Source organism: Balaenoptera acutorostrata, chromosome 3, assembly GCF_949987535.1.
Source record: "Balaenoptera acutorostrata chromosome 3, mBalAcu1.1, whole genome shotgun sequence".
In the NCBI taxonomy this organism is placed as follows: domain Eukaryota; kingdom Metazoa; phylum Chordata; class Mammalia; order Artiodactyla; family Balaenopteridae; genus Balaenoptera; species Balaenoptera acutorostrata.
Genome location: NC_080066.1, coordinates 2,525,235 through 2,550,235, shown reverse-complemented (window position 1 = coordinate 2,550,235; position 25,001 = coordinate 2,525,235). Strand labels below are relative to the sequence as shown.

At 43.4% G+C, this 25,001-nt stretch overlaps 1 protein-coding gene across 22 annotated transcripts in view; it reads right to left on the bottom strand.

Moving 5' to 3' along the window:
- The window catches only part of SVIL (supervillin), a 234,520-nt gene that overhangs the window by 131,901 nt on the left and 77,618 nt on the right, over positions 1-25,001 (bottom strand). For 2 of the 22 annotated variants that reach the window (XM_057544482.1, XM_057544483.1), the window contains exon 1: positions 22,057-22,591. The exons of 6 other annotated variants lie outside the window; for them this stretch is intronic. Coding sequence is in view for 14 of the 16 variants with exons in the window: in XM_057544470.1 (XP_057400453.1) it covers positions 3,816-3,864 (49 nt within the window). In the remaining 2 variants the exon portion in view is untranslated. Of the gene's footprint in view, positions 1-3,815; positions 5,153-11,053; positions 11,720-22,056; positions 22,592-25,001 lie in introns of those variants that run through there. 14 more of the 22 variants (XM_057544471.1, XM_057544475.1, XM_057544472.1 and 11 more) reach the window with 13 other exon arrangements.

The window sequence follows — 25,001 nt, the reverse complement described above, 5'->3', positions numbered from 1 at the left end:
TAATGAGTCCCCTATTGATGGGCACCATAGTTCCTCATCTTTTGCTCTTTCCCACAAATCTACAGTGTATAACCAGAAATGCAAATTTATCTGAAGTGAACTGCCAAATTGCCCCTCCCAGACATTGTATCATTTTGTATCCCACAGCGTGGGATCAAATTCTAGATCTTTGCTGCTTTGAGGTTTCACGGTCATAGTACATTTTTTCTTACTGAGTGAATGAGGTTGAGCATCTTTTCACATGTTTTAGAATCATTTAAATTTCCTTTTTCTTTTTTTGTGTGTGCTGTCCATTTAGAAGTGTTGCCGATTTTTCTACAGTGTTGTTGATTTTTTTTTTTTTTAGGATTTCTATAAGTTTACATGTTAACATATTATTAGCCATATATCTGTGATAAGAGTTGAGAATAGTTTTCCTAGTTTTTTCTCTCTCTTTGGTGTTTTTGTTTCACAGTGCAAAAGTGTTGTTATTGTTTTTAGAATCTAGTTGGTTTTTATCAATCTTTTATTTCATGGCTTCTGGATTGTAAGCAGTTGGAAAGAGTTGCCAAATCCATGGCTATTAAAAAATTCTGTTTTTGAAAAGATGCTCATCATGCTAATTATTAGAGAAATGCAAATCAAAACTACAATGAGGTACCACCTCACACTGGTCAGAATGGCCATCATTACAAAGTCTACAAATAACAAATGCTGGAGAGGGCGTGGAGAAAAGGGAACCCTACTACACTGTTAGTGGGAATGTATATTGGTGCAGCCACTAGGGAAAATAGTGTGGAGTTTCCTCAAAAACACTAAAAAATAGAGTTACCATATGATCCTACAATCCCATTCCTGGGCATATATCTGGACAAAATTATAATTTGAAAAGATACATGCACCCCAGTGTTCACTGCAGCACTATTTACAATAGCCAAGACATGGAAGTAACCTTAATGTCCATCAACAGATGAATGGATAAAGATGGGGTATATATATATATATATATATATATATATATATATATACACACACACACACACACACACACACACACACACACAATGGAATATTACTCAGCCATAAACAAGAATGAAATAATGCCATTTGCAGCAACATGGATGGAACTAGAGATTATCATACAAAGTGAAGTAAGTCAGACAGAGAAAGACAAATACCATATGATATCACTTATATGTGGAATCTAAAATATGACACAAATGAACTTATTTACAAAACAGAAACAGACTCACAGATATAGGGAACAGACTTGTGGTTGCTAAGGGGGGGTGGGTGGGGGAGGGATGGATTGGGAGTTAGGGATTAGCAGATGCAAACTTGTATATATAGAATGGATAAACAACAAGGTCCTACTGTATAGCACAGGGAACTATATTCAATATCCTGTAATAAATCATAATAGAAAAGAATATGAAAAAGAATATAAATAATTATATATGTATGTATAACTGAATCACTTTGCTGTACACTGGAAACTAACACAACACTGTAAATCAACTGTACTTAAATAAAATAAATTTAAAAAGAATTCTATGTTTTACTCTCGTACTTAATTTTTTTGATTTTGAAAAAATGTAAACCTACACAAAGTAGAGACAAAGCTACAATGAACTCCTTATACACACCATTAGATTCAACAATTACCAAAGTTTTGTCATGCTTGCTTCTTCTATCTCTTCTCTCTCCACAACATTATTTTAAAGCAAACCCAAGACATCAAGTCATTTTACCCCTATATATACTTCAATAGGCATTTAAAAACATTATGGACATTTTCTTGCATAACCATCAAGATATTACCATATGTAACAAAATTAACAAATTACTTGGTGTCATTTAATACTTGATCTACTCTCCAACTGCCTCAAAAATGTGTTTACAGTTGGTTTGTTCAAATCAAGATGTATCTATGGTTTAATTTTTTTAAACATTTAACTCTGTGAATATTAGATCTATTAGAAATTTATCCTGATGTATGGTACAATTTATTTAGAGAAATAAACTTATTCATTATTTATTAATTATTCTCTCACGTAGTCACCCAGTTGTCTTAACATTTATTTAATAGTCCTTTTTTCCCCGCTGATTTTAAATGATACTTTTTTTCCATTTCTTTTATTTATTCCCATATATTCTGGGGACTCTTTCTGGTTTTCTAGTCTGTTCCACTGTCTGTTTACTCACATGCCAGTATCACCTTTTAATTACTGAGGCTTCACAATGTATTTAATAAGTGGTGGCTCGTTTATTTACCTATGTGAACTTTAGAATCCTCTTGCCTACCGTTTTTTCTTTTTCTAAGAGTTGGTATTTTATTGGAAATATGTTAAATTTAATAAAATTAACTTAGGAACGTTTGCGATATTCATGATCTTGAATTCTCCTATTCTAGAACACGATGCATGCCTTTCCACTTTTTTTTTTTCAAATTATTTTTGTATTCTTTAGGTGTACTGTACAATTTTCTACATGTAGAGTTTACATATTCCATGCCAAGCTATTTCTTGGTACTTAATCCAAGGCTGTGTTGCCTTAGTAAATGTGCACGTCTCTTCCTCCGAAGTCCTTGCATGGGTCCTTGTTTGGAGGTACAGCTTCTAAGTGTCAAGGTCTGGCTCGCTGCCTCGGAAGATGCTCAGAGGCCCAGGCTCGCCTGTGCTGTGACAACCAGGCCACATGCCCGAAGCAAAGCAGGAAGCAGTTCAACTCAGGCCAAAGCCTTCCCGTCCGCACTCCCATCCCACTCGTGGGCAGGGCCCAAGGAGCTGGGGTCTGGGGAAAGCAGAAGATGCGAAACGGCCAACTCTGGGGCCTGTGAGATGCCTTATCTCCTGCCAAGCTTGTACAGAAGCTAAACTTTCTCTAATCGGCAACTAAAAATTTGCTCTGTGATTAACTGTGCTGCAAGACAGGCACCTGCCGGATCACTCTTCCAGGTTGCCAGGGAAGGTTATGAAAGGCCCCTGGCGGTCACCGCACAGCTCTGGACATGGCAGTCACCGTTTCCCCCACCTCTCGGGGCTGGCAGCCACCTCCGCAGCCAAATCCTTCTCGCCCAGGACACGGGGCTCCGTGTGCTTTCCTGCGGACCTGGCGGACCTCCATCAGGATGCAGTGGTGGGGATGGAGGAAGTCGGGGCAGCCCTCGCCCTTTTCTCATGCGTGTACTGTGACTCCCCGGGACTTGAGGGGGTAGTCCCACATGGCCCCTCCACTCCTGCAGACCTCCGTCCCCAATCATCCCTCCAGCGGGGCCCTTCCTCCGGCACCCGCTCTGGCCCCTCCCTTTTTCTCCCTGCTGCTGTCATCGTAGTTTGGGACCCGCCCAATCCCAGCCACCTCCTAACGACCTCATCCTTCCTGCGGCCGCCAGCATCTGCCCTGTCAAGATGCCCAAGGTTTCCTGTGGGCAGTAAACACGCCCCGTTTACCTCGTCATTCAAGGCTCTCCACGGCCCAGTCAACGTCCGTTCCTTCCACCTTCCCTCCCGCCCACCAACCCCCATCGCTCCACTTATCAAAATCCTCTCCATCCTTTGCGTCTAGTAAGTCTCCCCAGCCTCTTGCTGCTCTACCCCAGCACGTAGCCCATCAAATCGTGACCCTCTGTGTGCCCGCCTATGGCCCCCGAGCTGCCTGGGAAAGCTCTGCAGCACCCGAAGCACTGCTTGCTCGTAAAAAACTTCCAAGTCGCATTTGTGCACAAAGCGATCAGCCAGTTCATACTCGCCTACGTGTCTGATCTCTACTTTCTGCTCTTTCCACACGGAATCTCTCACTTTCTGCCTTTGGGGATAATCCCAAGTCACACTTACAGAACACCCACTCGGTGCCCGAGGGCACGAGGGCACGGGGCATCTCCATCCTCAGTCACGTGTTCGCACCGGTGACAATCCACCATCCAGCTGTCTCCTCCTGCCTCGCCTGGATCCCTCTGACCGTAATGCTTGCTGTACTTTTGTTTGGTGAGAAGGAAGCCCGTTTACTACCCTCCGTACACTGCTCCTTCCTATTTCTTTTAACGTCTCAAAGCACTCAGGAGCCCCTCTTCTTAAAGGCTGTTTCAAATGTAAGGGCTGGACCCTCGGGCAGGCACGGCTGCTAGGAACCGCGGTGGGGAGGAACCGCCAGTCAATGTCGAGTGGCTACTCATCCCCAGCTGCCCTCATGCCAGGCAGGGTATGCCAAGTCTCTTTTTAGCTCTGGCAGGCGTGTCCCTCTCACATGTGACGGTTCAAATGCCACCCCTTGGTGGAGATTAAACAATTACTTGACATTTTATGACATCCTGGGACATTCCATAGAGGAACCGGAAGCAAGCCAAGGCCAAAGATACAGAAGTCCTTGAGTTCAAGGGCCACCTGGAAGTTAGGGTTGGTGACCGTCAGATGAGGCTACAAGGCGGCAGGTCCCAGCCCTGTAGCATCTTTCAGGAGACGAACAGGAATATCTCAGAAGCTGGGCAACTCCTTGGAAAACGGCTGGTCACCACCAGTCAGAGCTCAGAGTGAATCCTTCAAGGTGGCTGGAGATGGCTGGCTCCCTGGGTCCCCTGCACTTGGGGGCAGCCTAGAGGTTCAAGGTCACTTATGGATATTATAAGCAAAAGGGGCCATGCCAGCAACAAAGGAGAACATCTACCACTCCACGGACACTGAGCTCCAGGAATCAGTGGGAGGGAAGGGGCTGTGGAAGGGCGTGACATCCGCCAGCAAAACGTTGGTTCGTTTTTCTCCGGAAATATTCTACCTGTCTTAAGGGAAGGTTTAGGCGGTGGCAGGATTCACCTCCTCTGCTATCTACGAAAATATCAATTCTCAGCGCTTCTTCCCATGACAAGCAAAGAGAGAATCTGCTTGGACCTCGGGGGGCAGTGGGGTCACTGGAGCCAAGTTCCCAGGGAATCTGGAGACACAGGGACAGCACAACTCCGGCTACAGGTCCTTAGTGGCTGATAGAAATACATCCCCTTGTCCTAGTTGTTCTCAGGGGAAGTTTTTAGAGCATCCTGCTGTCCTTTTACCCCTAGCTTCTCATGTGCTGATAGTGACATCAGGTAACAGAATGACTGAGAGTTCTTTACACCATACGTGAAAGCGGTGATGGAGTTGGAAGCGAGCTCCTCCGTGAGCTGAATTATAGTTGAATTACTTGCAGACTGAAACACGATTCCCTACTTGAGGACTCAGGGTCTGGGGGCCATGCTGTACTCCCCCCTGTGAGCTCTGCCCACATACGCTGCAGTTCAACAGATAATTTGCATTTCAAAGGAACTGCCCTGGAACTCTGGATCTAGTAAAAAACAAGAAGAGGATATTCTGCGTTCGTTTGGATTTTAAATGATTTTTTCCTAAGAGATGTTACACACTTAAAAAAAAAAAAAAAAACCCACAAAAACTTAGCAAAGGAAAATTCAATTTTCAAAATAGCTTTTGATCCTTCGGTAAGTGTACTTTTCCTGACCCTACAGCTGAGTAGAACACGTACAGCTGAATAGAACAATGTTGACAAAGGCCCACAGCAGGTGTGTCCATTCCCACGCTGGTGGCAGTGGGTGGCACTGGGCCAAGATGCTGTAGAGGGAGGGACAGAAGGCCAAAGGCGGGACCACCCACCATGCTGTGCCTCACAGCACCTGGGGGAGGGTAACAGCCCCGCCCCTCAGTTTTGAGTAAACAGGCCGGGGTGGGGCGCAGTAAACCGTGTCTGTCAAGAGCTGCATCAAGCGATTCTCATGATCATTCAATTTTTGAAAACAATGCCCTCGGTAAATTAACTGTGACCTATTCAAACTGATGCTGATATGACTCTAGCTGAAATATTTTATTTCAATTAATCCCAAATCTCCTCTGATGAATTATGCAACTATTCACTACAATTTCACATCTGAACCAAAACAAAATTCTCTTATTTTATGTGTTATTTTTAAAAGGAACTCACTAAAGGGTAACACAATCCAGATAATCATCTTACAATATCAGTTCCAAAAACCCACCCAACTCCACATAAGCAGGAAAGTTTTCCTTTCCCCTGGTGGTATGTATACGAGTTACGACGACCAGGGCTTTCTGGGTGTGAACCAGCTACAGAATGCTGGTTAAATCTGACATACTGAGCACCACACCTCCTGAGGAAACTGAGTTTGGAATGATCACTCAGGCATCAGAAGTAGTCATTATCTATTATTGTTACTAGGATAACACGTTTTTAAACAATTTTTTTAAATTAAAGGGTATTAAATAATTTCCTTAGATTTCAAGGGAAACACAGGCTCAAACCACCTACTTTTAACACCAAGGTTACAAAAATCATTGCAATAACTTTTTAGTTGAAAAAAAATCCTTACAATGTAAATTGGCGAAGCCACTGTGGAAAACAGTATGGAGGTTCCTCAAAAAAATAAAAGTAGAACTACCATATGATCCAGCAATCCCACTCCTGGGCATATATCCAGAGAAAACTAATAATTCAAAAAGGTCCATGCTCCCCTATGGTTATGGCAGCACTATTCACAATAGCCAAGACATGGAAACAACCTAAATGTCCATCGACAGATGAATGGATAAAGAAGATGTGGTACATATATACATACAATGGAATACCACTCAGCCATAAACAAGAATGAAATAATGCCATTTGCAGCAACATGGATGGAGATTATTATACTATTATACTATTATAATAGTATACTATTATACTATTATTATACTAAGTGAAGTAAGTAAGACAGAGAAAGACAAATATCATACGATATCACTTATATGTGGAATTTAAAATATGACATAAATGAACTTATCTACGAAACAGAAACAGACTCACAGACACAGAGAACAGACTTGTGGTTGCCAAGGGGAAGGGGGGTGGGGAAGGAATGGACTGGGAGTTTGGGATTAGCAGATGCAAACTAGTATCTATAGGATGGATAAACAACAAGGTCCTACTGTAGAGCATAGGGAACCGTATTCAATATCTTGTGATAAACCATCATGGAAAAGAATATGAAAAACAATGTATATATATGTATAACTGAGTCACTTTGCTATACAGCAGAAATTAACACAACACTGTAAATCAACTAGACTTCAATAAAATAAATTTTAAAAAAAGAAAGAAAAAATCCTTACAGCTTAAGGCTAACATTAAACCTCAGAGTTATCTTTGCTCTAATGAAGATTAATAATCATAATCTCTCAACAAGCACGGCCATGCTGCAAGCGCTGCTTTAAGTGTCTCTTAACAACCCTATGTGCCAGGTACATTATCGTCCCATTTTACAGATGAGGACACTGAGACAGAGGTTGAGTTACCTTCCCATGCTATTACAGGTATGGGTGACGCTTGGACAACACGGGTTTAAACTGTGCGGGTCCACTTAGATGCAGATTTATTTTCAATAAATACAACACTATATGATCTGCGATTGGTTGGTTTCGTGGATGCTGAAACTCGGATACTGAGGGCCACCTATGGGACTTGAGTATCCACGGATTTTGGTATCCGTGGCAGGTCCTGGAACCAATGCCCTGTGGATACCGAGGGAGGACGTCAGTAACTAAGTGTTGGGATTTGAACCGCTGCAGTCCGGCCGCAGGGGCCACACAGAGATGCTGCAGTCACACATCAGGTTTGAACTTTCAAATAAATGAATCACATTAGCAAACTTTTGAAGGTAAACGGCAGCATCTGCAGTATTTAAGGAACACACCAAATTTTTACATTGCTATTATTAAAGACTACCGCATCACAATGATCTTAGCGCGCTGGCTTTAGATTTAAATAAACCATTTTCCAGACATCGGCCACCTTGTTTTCAACCTTTTAAAATTATCCTAATTCAGTTATTTAAAAAAAAAGTTCAAGAGTGTGTTGTCTAGCATATTTCCCCCAGCAACACACAAAGCAAATTCAGCACGGCACTGGATTAAATGACAGACTGGATTCCAGTTTTATCAGCAGTATCTTCTGGGCTTAATTACTCATTTCGTTTAAAAACTAAAACTGATTATTCCTCACCTGTCACCGGCGGTATAAAAATGGAACTGGTTAAAACAAAACCCCATAATTACCTTCCTTCTGGAGAAGGCTTGAATGAGTCAGAAGTGTTATAAAGAAAATTTTCGCTCGGGAGCTCAGCAGGTGAGGACAGCAAGCTCATTCCTCATTCGTGTGTGTGTGTGTGTGTGTGTGTGTGTGTGTGTGCATGCATATATATGCATGCTGTTCTCCATGCTGCTGTCTATTTAAATCTAAGTCAACTGGAGAATAAGCAAGTTCACATTAAGAAATTCTGACCAATTAGGGAACTATATTCAATATCCTGTGATAAACCATAATGGAAAAGAACATTAAAAAAGAATGGGTACCTATGTATAACTGGATCACTTTGCTGTTCAGCAGAGATTGACACAACATTGTAAACCAACTAGACTTCAACCAAAAAAAAACAAAAGAAAAGAAATTCTGTAGGATTAACTAAAAAAATCTCCAAGAAGTATGTGAAAGTAAACCCTTTTTGGAGATTTCTTGGAGGGTTCCTCCTACATGACCATGACGTGGGGTTTCTGTGTGTCCTCCGAGGTACACAGTATACTTGTTGCCGGTGGGCTCCAGATTCCAATAGGGATGAGACTTTTCTCAAATCAGTGTCAGTGTGGCTCTCCATGGAATGGAGGGGGAAAAATGGCCTGGACAGGCCAAAGTTGGTAGCAGATGGGGAATATCTGATTTAGAAGACTGATGTCTGCTTGAATATTGCACAGTCTGGCCGAGCAGAGGAGGTTTTCAAGTCCTAGAACACAGTCAATGTCACAGACCATGTAAAGTTGGCTCAGTAACCTCCAAACACACAGTACAATGACTGGGGCAGCCCACGTGGAGCCCTAAGACGGCTACCAAGGGGCTCATGTGCGCGCGAGGGGAGCGGGCCGTTCTCCTGGGAGGCTGGCTAAGGCAGCCCTCTTCAGGATGCAAGACTTGAATAAATCTGATTGTACAGAAAGCTCTAGAATAAGCCCCAAACCCAACAGCTGCACCCGGCTCAGATGAAGATTCAAGACCTCAGTACATAATTCTGAGGGTGGGGAGACTTGATGGTAGAGTCTGTCACATTCAAGTTCCGCTTTACGTCCATAAAGCCACAGAAAGGAAAACACTGTCTCTTCTGATGACAGTGCGCTGTTGGCAGCTCCCTGACAAAGCCAGGCCCTGCTGCGGGGAGGAGGCTGCAGGGGCCTCGGGCAGACTTCTTCTGGATTAGCGTCTGCGGGAAGCAGAGTCAAGGCTCAGTGAGACCCCAGCCCCGCACGGCCCTGCGGCTCACACAGACCCACGATGCCCGGCGCAGCCCGGACCCTGTAAACCGAACCCACGCGCAGAACCCGGGGCCTCCGTGACTCACGTGCGACCATCCAGGCGCACCGGTCCAGGGAGCGCCGGACATTCTGCTGCCCTTCTCTTCCGGGTCACAGGCATGGGCTTTCAGCAGACGCCCTAATGCAGAGCATCTGGGGCCCCCCGTGCTTGAAGGCCCCAGAAGCCTGTAGCGGGAGGGGCGGGATTTGTGCTAAAAGCGGCAACCCAAGATCCAGGCCTGAGCAGCCCAGGATGGCAACCATCACATCCCCCAGTGGAAAGAAGATGAAACAGCCTCTAGAATCTAAACGGAAACTCTAGAGTGACAGATGTACAAAACAAACTTATGGTTACCAGGGGGAAGATCAGGGGGGAGGGATAAACTGGGAGATTGGGATGGACATAGACACACTACTATATATAAAATAGATAACTAATAAGGACCTACTGGATAGCCCAGGAACTCTACTCAATACTCTGAAATGGCCTATATGGGAAAAGAATCTAAAAACGAGTGGATATATGTAGATGTATAACTGACTCGCTTTGCTGTACAGCAGAAACTAACACAACATTGTAAATCAACTATACTCCAATAAAAATTAATTTAAAAAATAATAAACTGAAACTAAAATTAGTAATTCTTTGAATTCCTTCCTCAGAGGGCTGACAGAAAGCACTACACACAAAACCATATATATATATTTTTTTTTTTTTTCAGTCACCCATATTTAAGTTCTTTTATATACTTCATTGGCTTAAGAATATAAATTGAAGGGGATTTTTCAATACCAGAGAAGAAATGTCTTCACGTGGATGGCGGGTCACAGTCTGTGTGAGGAAAATGAGGGATCTGGGGTAATTTGCTGGGCTGTCAAACTTTAATGACTCTTCTGACAAAATGATTTTGGTCTGTGAAAGCTAAGACTATCTGGACGTATGACAAATGTTTACGATCAGGGTCAAGTGTTTACTCTCCTCCGGCGGTTAGCATTTAGAAAAGAGCTTTGACTAAAGATGAAGCGAATGCATCCAAAGCTGGTATTTAACGCTCCTTGGACGAGTCACCAACTCACAGCCACCGCTTCCAAAGCCCACCGACTCACAGGCACCGGCCGGCAGTGTAGACGGTGAGGTCCATCTTTTCATGGCAACATCTATTTTTAAAGGCCAGCACACGCACACATACAATATGATATGGTTTCCCTTTGAAAGTCAGAACAGCCAAAGAATTACAACATTTCTAAATTTAAATTTGAGTTAACAAACACCAAAGCAGGAGCTGAGGTTCGATTTTAATTTTCGCTCTACTAAAATTAAACTAGAATGTCATGTACTCCCCGTCTCCTTACCAGCGGCAAACTACATTCTAAAAAATGTAAGTAGATACTGTTTGGCTGTTATTCATACACAGCCACACAGACATGTGCAATGCATCTATACACACAGATAACAGGAAAGGAAAGATCATCAGTTCACTCTAACAAGAAATGAGAATCTCTATCCACAGAATATCACGATGCTTAAAAATTAGATTCCATGTTTCAGAACATAATGATTTTTGAAAGACCATTTCTCGTATTAGCAGCATTACCAAAGCTCTCGGAGCTGTGAAAAGGGAGAGTTTATGTCTATATAAATAGATGTCATATATATGTTTTTAAAATGATCATGGCACTCATTCAAATCAGGAAAAACTTACAGATATCCATGGCTGCGTTGCTATGTCTTGATTGTTAAGCTGACGATGAAGAGGAGGTGGGAAGAGAAAAGGAAATATGAGAAAGTAGAAGTAAAATAGGAAGAAAGAAGATGAAAAGGGAAGAGGAAAGGAAAGAAGAGGAAGAAGAAGGAAGGAAGGAAAGAAAGAAGGAAGGAAGGAGAGAAGGAAGGAAGGAAGGAAGGAAAGAGGGAAGGAAGGAAGGAGAGAAAGAAGGAAAGAGAATGAAGGAAGGAAGGAGGGAGAGAAGGAAGGAAGGAAAGAGAGAAGGAAGGAAGGAAGGAGAGAAGGAAGGAAAGAGAATGAAGGAAGGAAGGAGAGAGAGAAGGAAGGAAGGAAAGAGAGAAGGAAGGAAAGAGAGAAGGAAGGAAGGAAGGAGAGAATGAAGGAAGGAAGGAAGGAAAGAGAGAAGGAAGGAAGGAGAGAAAGAAGGAAAGAGAATGAAGGAAGGAAGGAGGGAGAGAAGGAAGGAAGGAAAGAGAGAAGGAAGGAAGGAAAGAGAGAAGGAAGGAAGGAAGGAGAGAAGGAAGGAAAGAGAATGAAGGAAGGAAGGAGAGAGAGAAGGAAGGAAGGAAAGAGAGAAGGAAGGAAGGAAAGAGAGAAGGAAGGAAGGAGAGAAGTGGGGAACAGGAAAGCGGATGATGAGGAGGAGGCTAAGTCTCCTTTTATCGCCCCTAAATATTCACCAACTCCGCGAGCAAACCAAAGAAGGTCAGGCGGTGACTCGGGTTGAGCACCGGGTTGGTTATTTTAAAGACACCCATTCAGCACAACAGCTCGGCGGAACTGTTTCTGATATATCGTCACCCGATCCAATTAAACACACGTATTCACCCACAGTGGCTGCAAGCGTTCAACAGGGGCAGTGAGGAACCATCCCGGCCTCTTCGGTCCTGGTATTTGATGACGGATGACTACATTCTTCTAAGAAACAGGTACGTCTTGTTGCACTTGTAGAGGGAAAAATCACCCTGGTCTGTTTGGATTTTCAATGAAAAGAAACGCAGTGGAGACTTAACAGACCCCCCCGCCCCCCGGGTTAGTCTACACAGAAGGACACCGGTGTTTGCTCTGAGGTGCGCAGATGGGCCCGTCGCTGTGGGAGAGCGACAGGAGGCCCACTTCATCCCGAGCAGAGCTTCCCGGGGGAGACCGCGAGTTCCCTGCGCTGGAAAGCTGAGGCGGGTGGCGGGGAGAGGCACTCCAGACGGAGGAGAAGAGGATGCAAAGGCAGGACGGGGAAGGCCCCTGGCGCCGGGACGGGGATGCAGCCCGGGGTGCAGAGGGAAGGGCTCCCCAGGCTCCCCAAGGCCATCACCCCAAGCCCCCGGGCTGTGGGCTCACGGGCGGGGCTGAGGGCCACGACCTTGGATGTTGGCTGGCCCTTCTGGACCTTAAAGCATCCTCCAACCCTCAATGTCCTTCCTGCGCTGCCCAAGAGTTCCCCTCCCCTTTTGCTGTGGGTTCATTTTAATAGTAAAGGTTCTGGGGGAAAGCTACACACACACACACACACACACACACCAGAGGCTTGAGAATACAAAGAACCTTAGAGACGGTATAGGTCGACACCTGGGATTTTAGGTGGGAGGCTAGGTGACTTGGGCGGGTTCACAGGGCAGCCTCCATTCTTCCCTTCCCGTCCACGTTCTCATGTCAGAGCTTCACAGGACGTAGACATTTGGCGGAAAATACACAGTATCATTAGTAGCCAGCTTGGTACTCCAAAGAAACTGTTATAAATGACAAGCATCCGGCATGGTCCGCCAGGTAAGACCAAGGTTTCACACAAGCCCTCATCACAGAAAAGCGTCCCCATCACACACAGCACAGCCCCGGCTCCCAAAGGACAGCTCTGGTTTGTATCCCTAAGAGTAAAAAAGTTAAAAGCAAAAATAAACCAAAAAAACTCTGTAACACTAATTTCTCACAAAACTCCATGACCTCAGGCTAAAACACAGACTCAGGAAAGAGCCATGACGCAGCCAGAGGACACACGTATGACATATTAGGTTACAGCCCTGTCCCCCAGACCTCTTTGGTGCTGGATTCGCAGCAATTCCATCCACACTGAGCATTACGCAAGGGATGCCTGTGGTGTTAGCTTAAGGATTCAATTCAATGCTATTAGTGATGGCGAGACTGCAAACACGTCTCTTTGGATACACAGTTCAAAACGTGCAAAGGAACATCTGAAGTGTTCGGGGCCACAAAGAACCTATACACCATACCCTGTGTGTGTATGTATGTGTGTGTGCACGTGCACACGAGTGTGTGCTTGCATCGGGGATGTTTATCTGTGCATTGGTGGGAAGGATGGGGACTCCATAGAAAAGTTTCCTCTGATATAACAAGCTTCAGTTTCTCTTGCGAAGCGCGGTATTTTAAATGTTTCCTCTGCAATTCCAGCATCACAAACATGCACTGAGGTTCTCCGACCTGTATCAGCAGATGCACAAAGCGCAAATCCACCTCCCCAGACCTGCGCCGTCCAACACATAGGGCTGTTGCCGTCTGAACTAGTTAAAATAATTCAGGTCGGAAGTTCAATCCCTCAGTTGCACACACCACATTTTTCAAGTGCTCAAAGCCACCTGTGATTAGCGGCTACCCTACAGAACAGCATCCAGCAGAGAACATTGCCATCAACACAGGAAGTTCTATTGGACAATAATGACCCAGACCCTCCGGCTGCCCTGACCTTGTTTCAGGGGCTGGATGGGCCACTGCAGAGCTCCAATTGGGGTGACCTGGAATTTCTGAGAGCCTCACTTTTATACAAATAATCAGAAGGAGACTTGAGTCTCTCTAAAGACTGTGTTTGTCCTTCAGGTTTTGGGAGTCATTAGTCCCTTTAAGAAAAATGCTGAAAATGATGAGTCTTCTCCTCTATTAAATGAGCTTTCAAAAAAAGGAACATTTTTCATATAGTTTTTGTGAGATAGTCTAACCTCCTAAAGCCTGTTGATGCACCGGTTCAAACACAACTGCTCAACAAAATCATCTCTTACAGTAACCATCATCAGAAACACAACTTGCCTGCAATAACAATTTTGGCTTCACCCTGTCCTAAGTGATCTACCTGTCAGTCTTTTTTTTTTTAATTTGAGCTCATTAATTATAGAAGTCATCATCAGCTCTCATATTAGCCAGAGAGATACTCTTCATAAAAATTACCTCTGAAAACTCTCTCCATTCAAATACCAAGGTAATTTGTCCCCCTTGAATCTCAGAGCATCCGTTTACCATCTGATGACCACTTTTATCTGGATACGCTGTAATTCACTTTTAATGAAATAATTATCTTGTGAAGGACAAATGTTGAAATGCTTATGGTCCTACGAACCAAGAATGCTCTTTCCAACTTGTGCAAAATTAAATGTAAAAATAGTGCTAACATACAATGTGAGCAGGAAAGCAGCTTATGTACTAGTTTGTAACACAGTCAGTTTCACCTGGTGGTAGAGGTGACCAGATGGATAATCTTAGGAAGAAAAATGCACAGAATGTTAAAGCACGGGTTGCAAAGGTTCTGTTATCAGACAGCTCCCCTCACAGTACAATTCTTACACAATAGTTCATCTGTGATGCCCAAGCTCTATTTAAGCTCATTTCAAAGTCTCCAGGTAAAATGACCTTTCTTTTTAAAATGTTTTTCTAAATTTACTAAAAAGATTCAAGAGACACAAAGTCTGAAAGTAAGAAGTCAAGCTGATTCAATGACTTATTTCTGGAACATCCTGGTTGAATGATATCAACGTCCACCTTTACCTCGGCAATGAATCAACATTTTATAGATAGCCCTTTATGACAGTGGAGGGAACACAGGTTAAAAAAAAAAAAAAAAAGAGAGAGAGAAAGAGGTATCTGACCTGTACTTGCCTAAATTAAACAAAGTTTTTAAGAAGCTTATGAACTTTATCAGTATAAATTATAGGGGAAGAGAGAATTGCAGAAGATAGATAATGCAAACAGTAGGCAGATAATAAACCTAAAAAGTACCTCCTTTGGGCTAGAAACAAAGTATTTTAAATTCCATCATTTACACACTTTAAGGACACATTTAGGGTTGAAGATGAAGAGTCTCAGGGGACTTGAGTACAATTCCATTAGAACTTAAGCTCCACGAGGACAGGGATTTTGTTTTTTCACTGTTCTTTCCCCAAAACCTGTACCAGCCCCTGGCACATAGTAAGTGCTCAGAAAATAACTGCTGATAGAGAAAGCGCCCAGCCTACTCCTGTCATGACCAGAAAAACTGGGTCTTGGGCATCCCTCCTGGACTTGGCCGTGACCACACTGGGGTCTCACATCAGGCGAAAAAGCAAAAGCCCTAAAGAAGATAAGACTACGTCAAGTTAGAGAAAAGACAATTTAAGTATTTAAATGAAACCAAGAGAAATGACCAGAACTTAATCTAAAATGATGGTAGAAACTTCCAGAAAGGACTGAAGACAAAGAATGGTGATCAGGCCAATGGAGAAGGAAGAAATTGGCTGCACATTTCAGGAGCAGCAAGTACAAGGAGAAGACATTGTAAATATATATGCGTTCTCGCTCAAGACATTTCTAACTTGTTCTCGCCTCATCCACCAAGATGGTGGTCCCATCTTGGACCACCACCTTCCAGACGCAGGGTTTCCTTTCCGGGGAAGGCTGGAATATTTTCAAGCTCTGAAATCTTTAAATTATAGAGCACCCATGTAAGTAGAAGGGGCTTTAGAAATCATCCAGTCCAGTGCTCATTTGAATGAATGAGGCCCAGAGAGGTTAAGAACGTCCCCAAGGTCACACAGCTGGTTATTAATTAAGACAAGGGTTGCCCCCACTTCCTCTGCCGTTGCCCCAAGCACTCCTCAGGGTCACACACCTTCAACGTCTAAATGAGATTTTCTTTGTCCACTCAGAGCAGGGAAAATTTCCCCTGGGAGCTCTGGGAGGTGGGCTGAGGGTGGGGAGAGCACGTAGCTGGTTTGCTATTGTTGCTTTCACAATATTTTCCCCCCAAGTGTTCCCTGGTCCACTTTCTTCCTGCAGCTCACTTTTGAATATTTAAATACTTAAGAACTGTGAGCTGCCTGCAAGCTCTCTGAAGCCTCCGGAGAGAAGAACAGATACACATCCAAATAAATGAATTCCATCTCCATGGGAGGCTCCTGTGCTGGGGTACAAGGCATTGCAGGAGGCTCACTCATCCTGGTCTACTGCATCACAGCAATGGTTATCCAGTCACGGAACTGTAAAATATTGAACGCTTTTGATCAAAAATGTATGAAATCGTAAAGTCAAAGGATTATGTGTGTGTGCCTGAAATGAACTTCTGGTGGAAATTAAGACGACCAGCATAATTTGGAGAGCCATCTACCTTTTGGTGGCTTTTGCCCCATTTTTTTCTTCTAACCTGGTTCAAACGTACAGCGTCATGAGCTGCGTTAGGTATCCGACACAATACTTGGCAACAAGTAACAGACATTCAAATGTCATTTGTCTTTGGGTTTCGTCATGGCAACTGTTAAAGGAATAAACGAATTGCAGAATTAAATGAATATCGCTGAATTTGGTGACCATCCTAGCACGTGGTAAGCTGAAATATCAGCTTCAATTTTAAGAAAACTCTTTCTCTAAGAAAATCCGTATGCAAAAACAGGTTTAAAACTTTCAGAAGTTATTTTCCCTTTCATAACTGATTTCTTAATTCAATGTATTTTAAGCTATTACTGAAAACCAATTGCTTTCCTACTTGGGTTTTGGCTGGAGTGGCTTGTTTGTTGTTGTTGAGTGTATAACGTGTGTCCAAGTACAACATGTGTCTATTTTAAATTTTTGGTTAAATGAGATAAAATTAGATACAGTATTTTCAGAATGTACGAAAAGACCAGGGTGTAGAATACTTAAAGTATTTGAAATCTTAAAAATATAAAGATATCAATATGATCTTTCTGTTCAGTGACTGTATATATCTGAGCCTAAGATTTCTGCCTACTTTCCATACTCAGAACCTAACTGAAAAGTCAGAAGGAAACAAGAAGACTCTCATTAACCAAAACACAGTTCACCCCTCACATACTGGGTGTGAATGTAAACTGGTGCGGCCACTATGCAAAATAGTATGGAGATTCCTCAAAAATTAAGAACAGATTTACCCTGTAATCCAGCTATCACACTTCTGGGTATTTATCTAAAGAATGTGAAAACACTAATTTGAAAAGATATATGCACCCCTCTGTTCATTGCGGCATTATTCACACTAGCCAAGATATAGAAACAACCTAGGTGTCCATAAATGGATGAATGGAGAAAGAAAATGTGATACACATACACACAAACACAAACATATAATGGAATAATACTCAGCCATAAAAAAGCATGAAATCTTGCCATATGTGAAAACTCAGGTGGACCTGAGGGTATTACACTTAGTGAAATAAGTCAGATGGAGAAAAATACAATATGATTTCACTCATATGTGGAATATAAAAAACAAAATAAATAAACAAATCAAACCAAACAAAAACAAACACATAGATACAAGAGCAGAGTAGTGGTTACCAGAAGGGGAGGAGGGGGGAGGGTGAAATGGGTATGGTGATGGATGGAAACTAAATTTTTGGGGGTGACCATGCTATAGAGTATACAGGAGTTGAAATATATTGTACACATGAAACACAGAACATTATAAACCAATGTTACCTGAATAAGAAATAAATTTTAAAAAACCAGCTCACAAATTGAGTCAGACACTAATTGTTCTTCTTTATGCATAATTCTAGCAATACTGTTGATATGGGATATAGACCCTAACATAGCAAGAAAATAAGGTCTGAAATCCAAATAAATATATTCCACCTGAAATGGACAGGTCATACAATTAACTCAACATATAACGAATAGCACAAGAATTTTTATCTTAACGTGGACCCTAAGAAGGTGAGCTGCACAAATGAAGAGACAGAAAGTGATCTAGAAAATAAAGGCAAGAGGATGGTCCAAGTACACAGCAGTCTGGTGATGATTAGTGCTGAGGCCGGAGTCTTGAAACTTTACTACATCCGAGATGGGATCCTCAGAGAGAGAAGCTCAGAGGAAATGCTCAACGGGGTCAAAGCAGCGGGGAGATGAAGCAGGTCTCGGAGGGAGAAAGAGCTCCGTGCACCTGGGGCTGTGGAGGAGCGAATGGGCGGTGAAAGAAAGAGGGGACAGCTTGAGGTCAGGACAAGTTTTATTTAGGATGCAGGAAACCTGAGTAAGTCTTCAACACGAGGAGAAGGAGCCAGGAGAAAGGCAGACGTGGAAATGAGAGAAACAGTGGCAAGTGTGCAGGCAAAGCGTGCGGAGGGATGGCACAGAAAGCACGGAGGAACAGAGTCACCTCTTTCCCGGGAAGAAGCCTCCTTCGAACCCCCATCCGACCTGGTTGCTTCCATCTTGAGAGTAGTTTACAACCATGCTACTCAAAGTCGGTCCGCAGACCAGAGGCATCAGGATCACGTGGGCTCTGGCTTGCTGACTCTCTACCCTACCCCAGACCTAGCCACTCACACATTACGAGCTCTTGCACGTTACCAAGATGGCAGGTGATGCCACTAAAGTCTGGGCTGAGCTGGTTAAAGCAGTGGCTGTGAACACAGGCACTGAAATGAGACAGATCTGAGTTCCAATCCAGCTCTACCTTGACGCTGTGGTACGTGCCCTAGGACCAGCCTCCCCAAGCCTCAGGTGTTCTCCTCTGTAGAACGGAGATAACGGTAGTGTTCTTTCTCAGGGGTCTTTGTAAAACTTGAGATCATGTAGGGAAGGAGCGTGGCTTTGAGCCTGACACACGGTCATGACGTTGTTTTTATTCATCCCTTCCAGCCTACTTGGATAACAGCTCTGTTATGTCCACGTCTGAGCCCCGGTAGGGAATGAGCTCCCCAAGGACAGGAAACATGCATCGGACCGGGAGATCTGCACGCAGGTGTGTGATATTGAGGTGAAACACTCAACACGCTACGTGCTGACATGGGGCTGGGACACGGGCAAGTCAATGATCCCACAGCAAATAGGAAAGCACTTTCTTCGACTCTACGTATACAAAAGCCAGTTAGAAATAGGTTATGAACTTGCTTGGGATTAAAGGATAAACTTTCAGAAGAGAATAAGTTATGAGGTGAATACACTTTGAAAACCTCCTGCATCAGGGCGTGGCCATGACAAAGTGAGACGGAGATCTCTTTGAACCCACACCCAGGTGCTGCATGCACCCCCTTCCAAGGTCGGCAGTGCAAATAACCCCGAGACGTTTCACCATAGGGATGAAGCTTAATGCTTGGGAAAAGTACCTAAATCAACTCACACCACGAGATGAGTTTCTTCATTTTCGGCAAAGGTCCAATAATGAAGGGGCTGATTTCATCGCACACACCTTAATTTTCTGTGTTGGCAAAAGCACATATACAGAAACCCCAGCAGGCTTGTAATAGGAGGACAAGTCTTTCTGCTTGCATTATTAGATATGGGGAAAAAACCACAGAACTTATAACACAGAACACCCACTTCTGTCGTGAATAACATACAACAACAGCAGAAGTATTTCATGGAGCTCAGTTAAGTTTCTCGACATGAAGAATCCACAGGTCATTTCAATGCATTCAACTCTCGCAACTCACATCTGTGGAACAGCCATTGGGCAGTGGGCACGGGCTAGATCCTGGGGCGGCACGGGGGCTGGGACCCAGGTGCCTTGTTGGGCACCCCTACCGAGGAAGGGAGCCCCAGGACGCGATGCCAGGGCCCTGTGGGCTAAAGCACAGGCTAAAGTCAAGGTCCCGGAACCCAGAGGCAGAAGGTCAGAGGAGGCTTCCCGGAAAATCTCATTTAAGATCACTTCCCTGGCAAGCAAGGGAAGGCAGAACATTTCAGGGAGGGGGGGACAGCAAAAATAGTGGCATGAAAGACCCTGAGGGGGGAGGCTGAGAAGCTGGGCTTTAGCCTTTAATCAGTGGGAAACTGCACGGTTTGGCTTTTGCTCCGATCTTGGTTTAGCAAGGTCATTCTGAGGATGGACCGCGCGGCGGAGAACTGGGGCAAAAGGATCCATTAAGGGCGATGCAATCATCCAGGTAAGGGACTGGGGGGGCTCAGAAGGAGGTGGGGGGCAAGAGCTTCCTTTCAGAGACAGACTTAGCCCCCTTGGCGACCTGTAGGGAGGGGGACAAAGGGGCTTCTGGTTCAGAGCTATAAAACAATGAAGCCTGGAACTGCAGGAAAGCTCCAGATCGGGGCATTCTCCTGGTCACAGTGAGGCCCCGAGATCAGTGTGTTAATACAAAACAGCGAGTATCCTAAAAGCCCAGGCCGCCCTGGAGTGAGAAGATGACTTCCTTTGTACACCAGCAACGAAGAGACGCCTCTGGTGGTCCCTCCCCACAGCTCTCTGCAGCCTCTGACCCTGAACGCTGCAGCTCTCCGGACATCCTTGCAAAAGCCCTCTTCTTTGGATGCAGTTTCTGAATTGTAAAATTTTAAACGACCTCAGGTGTTGCTAAAGATGTTCATGCTGAATTGAAGTTCAAAATCTTGCAGTGGTGTGGTTACCAAGAAACAGGACGTCCCCCAGTACAAGCAAGGGTCTCTGTGTGTGTGTTGAGTGCAAGCAATGTAAGCTGGGTGCTTTGACCGAATTTTGCTTGGAACTGTGTGCTCGGGGCACTAGAGCTAGCGTTTCCCTGGGAGATGACAAGCACTGTCCCGGGCCCGACAGGAGGAAACAAGAGGAGCAAACGGCCTCTCTCTGCCCATCTGTGTCACCTTCTCAGGGAGAGACAAGGATGATCTCTCCTGGCAGGACACCCCACCGCTTGGCTTCCCAAGAGTTCTCCTGGGCTGGTGAGAAGAGACAACCCTATATGCCTAGTTTATTGCTGCTTCTCCCTGGGATCGAGGGAATCATTGATACCCTGCAGTTTTTCTCAGCGGGGGATACCACCAGCATTTTGGCCAGGGCCATGCCGTACCACAGGGGACTGTCCCACATTACAAGGCATTAATAATTTTAGCCACATCCCCCCAAACGCCAGCTGTAGTTACTATGAAAAACAGAATCACCCCAAGCATTTCCAAATGCCCCTAGGGTTGTGGCACTCTAGCTGGTTGAGAACCATGGCAGTATTCACCGATGAGGCTCATCTCTATAAATATTCTGTTTTCCTACCTGACAAAAATAATTACTGCCCCTACTGGTCCATCTGATACAGTATGAAGAAACCATCTTTAAAATAAAGAAATAAAAAGAAAACAAAAACAAACAAACAAAGAAAAAAATAAAAGAAACCACGTTTTTTTCAGCACAAGCAAATCACCAAGCTAAATTATAAAGAGCTATCTCTAGGGCTTTACAAGAATGATATGACATTATTTTCTTGGAGAATTAAAAATTGAAATAGAGCCCCAAATCTAGAAACTAAAGTGAGATTAAAAAAAAATAAATTCTGGAACATCAGAAATTCTATAAATCAAGCTTAAAGAATGTGAGTACCAAGGTAAAGAACCCTAAAACAAAGATCATACAAAAGGACCACTGGTGATTTATGTTTCCCCATGGATTAATAACAGGAGCGAAATAAAACTTGACCTTCTGAACTTCAACCCCATACCTGTGATACAATGATTGAAGTACTTTGTATTGTGAATAATGCTTTTAATTCCAAGGCTTCAAGTGCTAACATTTAGACAGGAGTACCTTTCTAGATTCTATTGACGAAATTGTTAGTACCAACTTCTCTGTACCATAAAGTAAGTTCTTTTGTTTTTAAGAAAAAAAACCCAATCATTCCAAAACCAAAAAACATGCCCAAGGGTACTTAGAGGAGTATGCAATAACTAGCACATACTGGCAGGAACATTCCAGTGTTTGAAATCAACAAATCCTTAGGAAGCATGCTCAGACAGATGACACTTAAGAAAAAACAACTGCATTTAGATTTATAGGAAGGTTTTTCACTTACTTCAAATTTCTGTATAATCCTTGTTCCTCTAAGTTAAAGGGGAAAAAAAAATCACACTGTAATTCCTTATTTTTCTAATTAAAAAATAAACAAAACAAAACACGTTATATCCTCTAATTCGGCTTTGGCTGTCCTCAAGTATTTTCTTTGCGTCTCCTTTCAATGAATACTACTTTCAAATTCTAAACAAAAAGCAAAATATCAAAAGTTAGCCCAAGGAACACTGTACAAAACCAAATATCACAAAGCAAACAAGGCAACTGCATCTATCAGAAGTGATGATTCAGGAGAGGATAAATATAGAACGGTGATTTCCAAATGGCGTTTGGGTGGCAAATGCAGTAAACAGGTGAAGGCTACATCCCAAAAGTTTCTCTGAAAAAAGATCGCCAAAATATTATCAACAAGTGTCTTCTTTTTGAAGCTGTCGGTCCCCTGGTGTCCCTGACACTGAACTTCCGCAATCTGGCCTTGGTGTGGCCATCCATTCCTGGGTAAATCCAAGTAAAACCTGAGGACACTTCAGCCTCTGAGGACGCCGTCAGAAGCAGTGGAGCAACTCCACATGGGACGGGCCTTTTATGGCCTGAACTGGAGAGCCTTGATCCCAGATCATCTACCAGAAATAGCTCCTGAAACTCAGAGGCGCCCACCAGCTGTTGCAACAGGCCTGGCCAGCAGCAATTTCAAATGCAATGAGAACTGTCACATTGTCTTTCAGCTCGTTTTATAGAGAAACTAAAAATGCAACAGCAATCTCCCGAACAGGCTACAACAATACGGAACTGAATGGGCAAACGTTTTTCTAATTCTAGTCTCTGGGGTATAAAAGAACACATAACCAGTGATAAAGCTCAGATACGGAATCTCAGAAAGGAAGTAATATACCTATACACGTATAAACAGTTTGCTATAAAGGCACATGTCTCTTTACAAGTTTACAAGTTGTGCAGACATCTGTGGATTTCTTCCCACTTCCAATAAGAGAATTTCCAATAGAAAATGAGTCATCGGAAGACAAAACTGCGCTGGAAGTAATTTCTCTAAAACAACACAAAGGTTTTGCCTTAAAACCAAAGACCATGCTCTGAATGGATGGATCTGTCTTCAGATGGATCTCAGGCTGCTCAATTCACTCAAAGACCAGAAGAAACTTAACTAATGGGCAGGGGGGGAAAAGGAACTATCAAGCACAACCACTTGTTAAAAGGCTATTTATGTTTTTTAGATATTCAAGCTAATACTGCAACCCTGCTTACAAAAATCCTTACACCCGCGGGTGTCCTTGTCACTGGGAGGATAACAGAACGTCTTGATCATCCCGACTTCAATATAAAGCACAAAGCTCAGAACTCCGGGCTGGGCCAAAGCTCTGCACTGCCCCCAGGGGCAGGTCCCTGGCCGTTAGTTCTCAGAACACCAGCTGCTTCGGTCAGCAGAGGCCTCCCGAGCAGGATCTGAATTCCCGTCATTAATTAACCCTGCAGGACAACGCCTCTTTCTACACAGACGGTCCTGTGGCCAGGTGAAAGACGGCGCATACCCTGGGCAGCCTTAATGATTAAACACCGGCTTCGTGATTGTTTTGCTCAAGGGTTAAAGACAATTTGTCTAGTGTAAATAGTGCTGCAATGAACACTGGGGTGCACGTGTCTTTTTGAATTATGGTTTTCTCAGGGTACATGCCCAGTAGTGGGATTGCTGGGTCATATGGTAGTTCTATTTTTAGTTTTTTAAGGAATCTCCATACTGTTCTGCATAGTGGCTGCACCAACTTACATTCCCACCAACAGTGTAGGAGGGTTCCCTTTTCTCCACGCCCTCTCCAGCATTTGCTGTTTGTAGATATTCTGATGATGCCCATTTTAACTGGTGTGAGGTGAATGGTCACTGCAGCACTATTTACAATAGCCAGGTCCTGGAAGCAACCTAAATGCCCATCGACAGACGCATGGATAAAGAAGATGTGGTACATATATACAATGGAATATTACTCAGCCATAAAAAGGAACGAAACTGGGTCATTTGTAGAGACGTGGATGAATCTAGAGACTGTCATACAGAGTGAAGTAAGTCAGACAGAGAAAAACAAATATCACATATTAACGCATATATGTGGAACCTAGAAAAATGGTTACAGATGAACCGGTCTGCAGGGCAGAAATTGAGACACAGATGTAGAGAACAAACGTATGGACACCAAGGGGGAAAGTAGCAGGGGGGATGGCGGTGTGATGAATTGGGAGATTGGGATTGACATGTATACACTGATGTGTATAAAATGGATGACTAATAAGAACCTGCTGTATAAAAAATAAATAAAATAAAATTCAAAAAAAAAATTTAAAAAAAAAAAAAAAAAAAAAAAGACAATTTGTCCAAGCCACGTTTTCTACTCACCTCAAGCAGACAAGCAAAACTTCACAGTCACTTCCTAATCTCTGTCCTGGCCCTCACCTTATTTTCCCTTTGATCAATTTTGCTTTCTACTCCTTTTTAATTTTATTTGATCTTGTTTTATATATTTATATAAGCTGCTTTAAATTCTTCCTGGAGCAAGCAGGGTAAAAAAAAATAAAAACTTAGGTGAAACAGTTGACTATCTGGGTCTTTCTTTTAAGAAAAGATAACACTGTTACTGCAACAATGCAGGGTTTTTTGTTTTTTTCCTAAAAAAGATTCAGTCCCACAAAAGAAACATCTAACTTTTGGACGCCTCTGAGGTTACTGGTCCCTGCAGCATCAAATTGGCCCAGCTTAATGCACTGGAGTCTAGTAGAATAATTCTCCTAGGCTGCTTCTTTCATACTTGCTTCTTGTCTTTGTTCAAAGTCCAGTTAATTCTACCTGTGCAATCTGTTTAAATACTTTCCTCCATTTTTCTTTTTTTCTTTTTGTTATATCCTGAAATCAGGAAACTCTTGTCATACACACTTCTTCCCCAA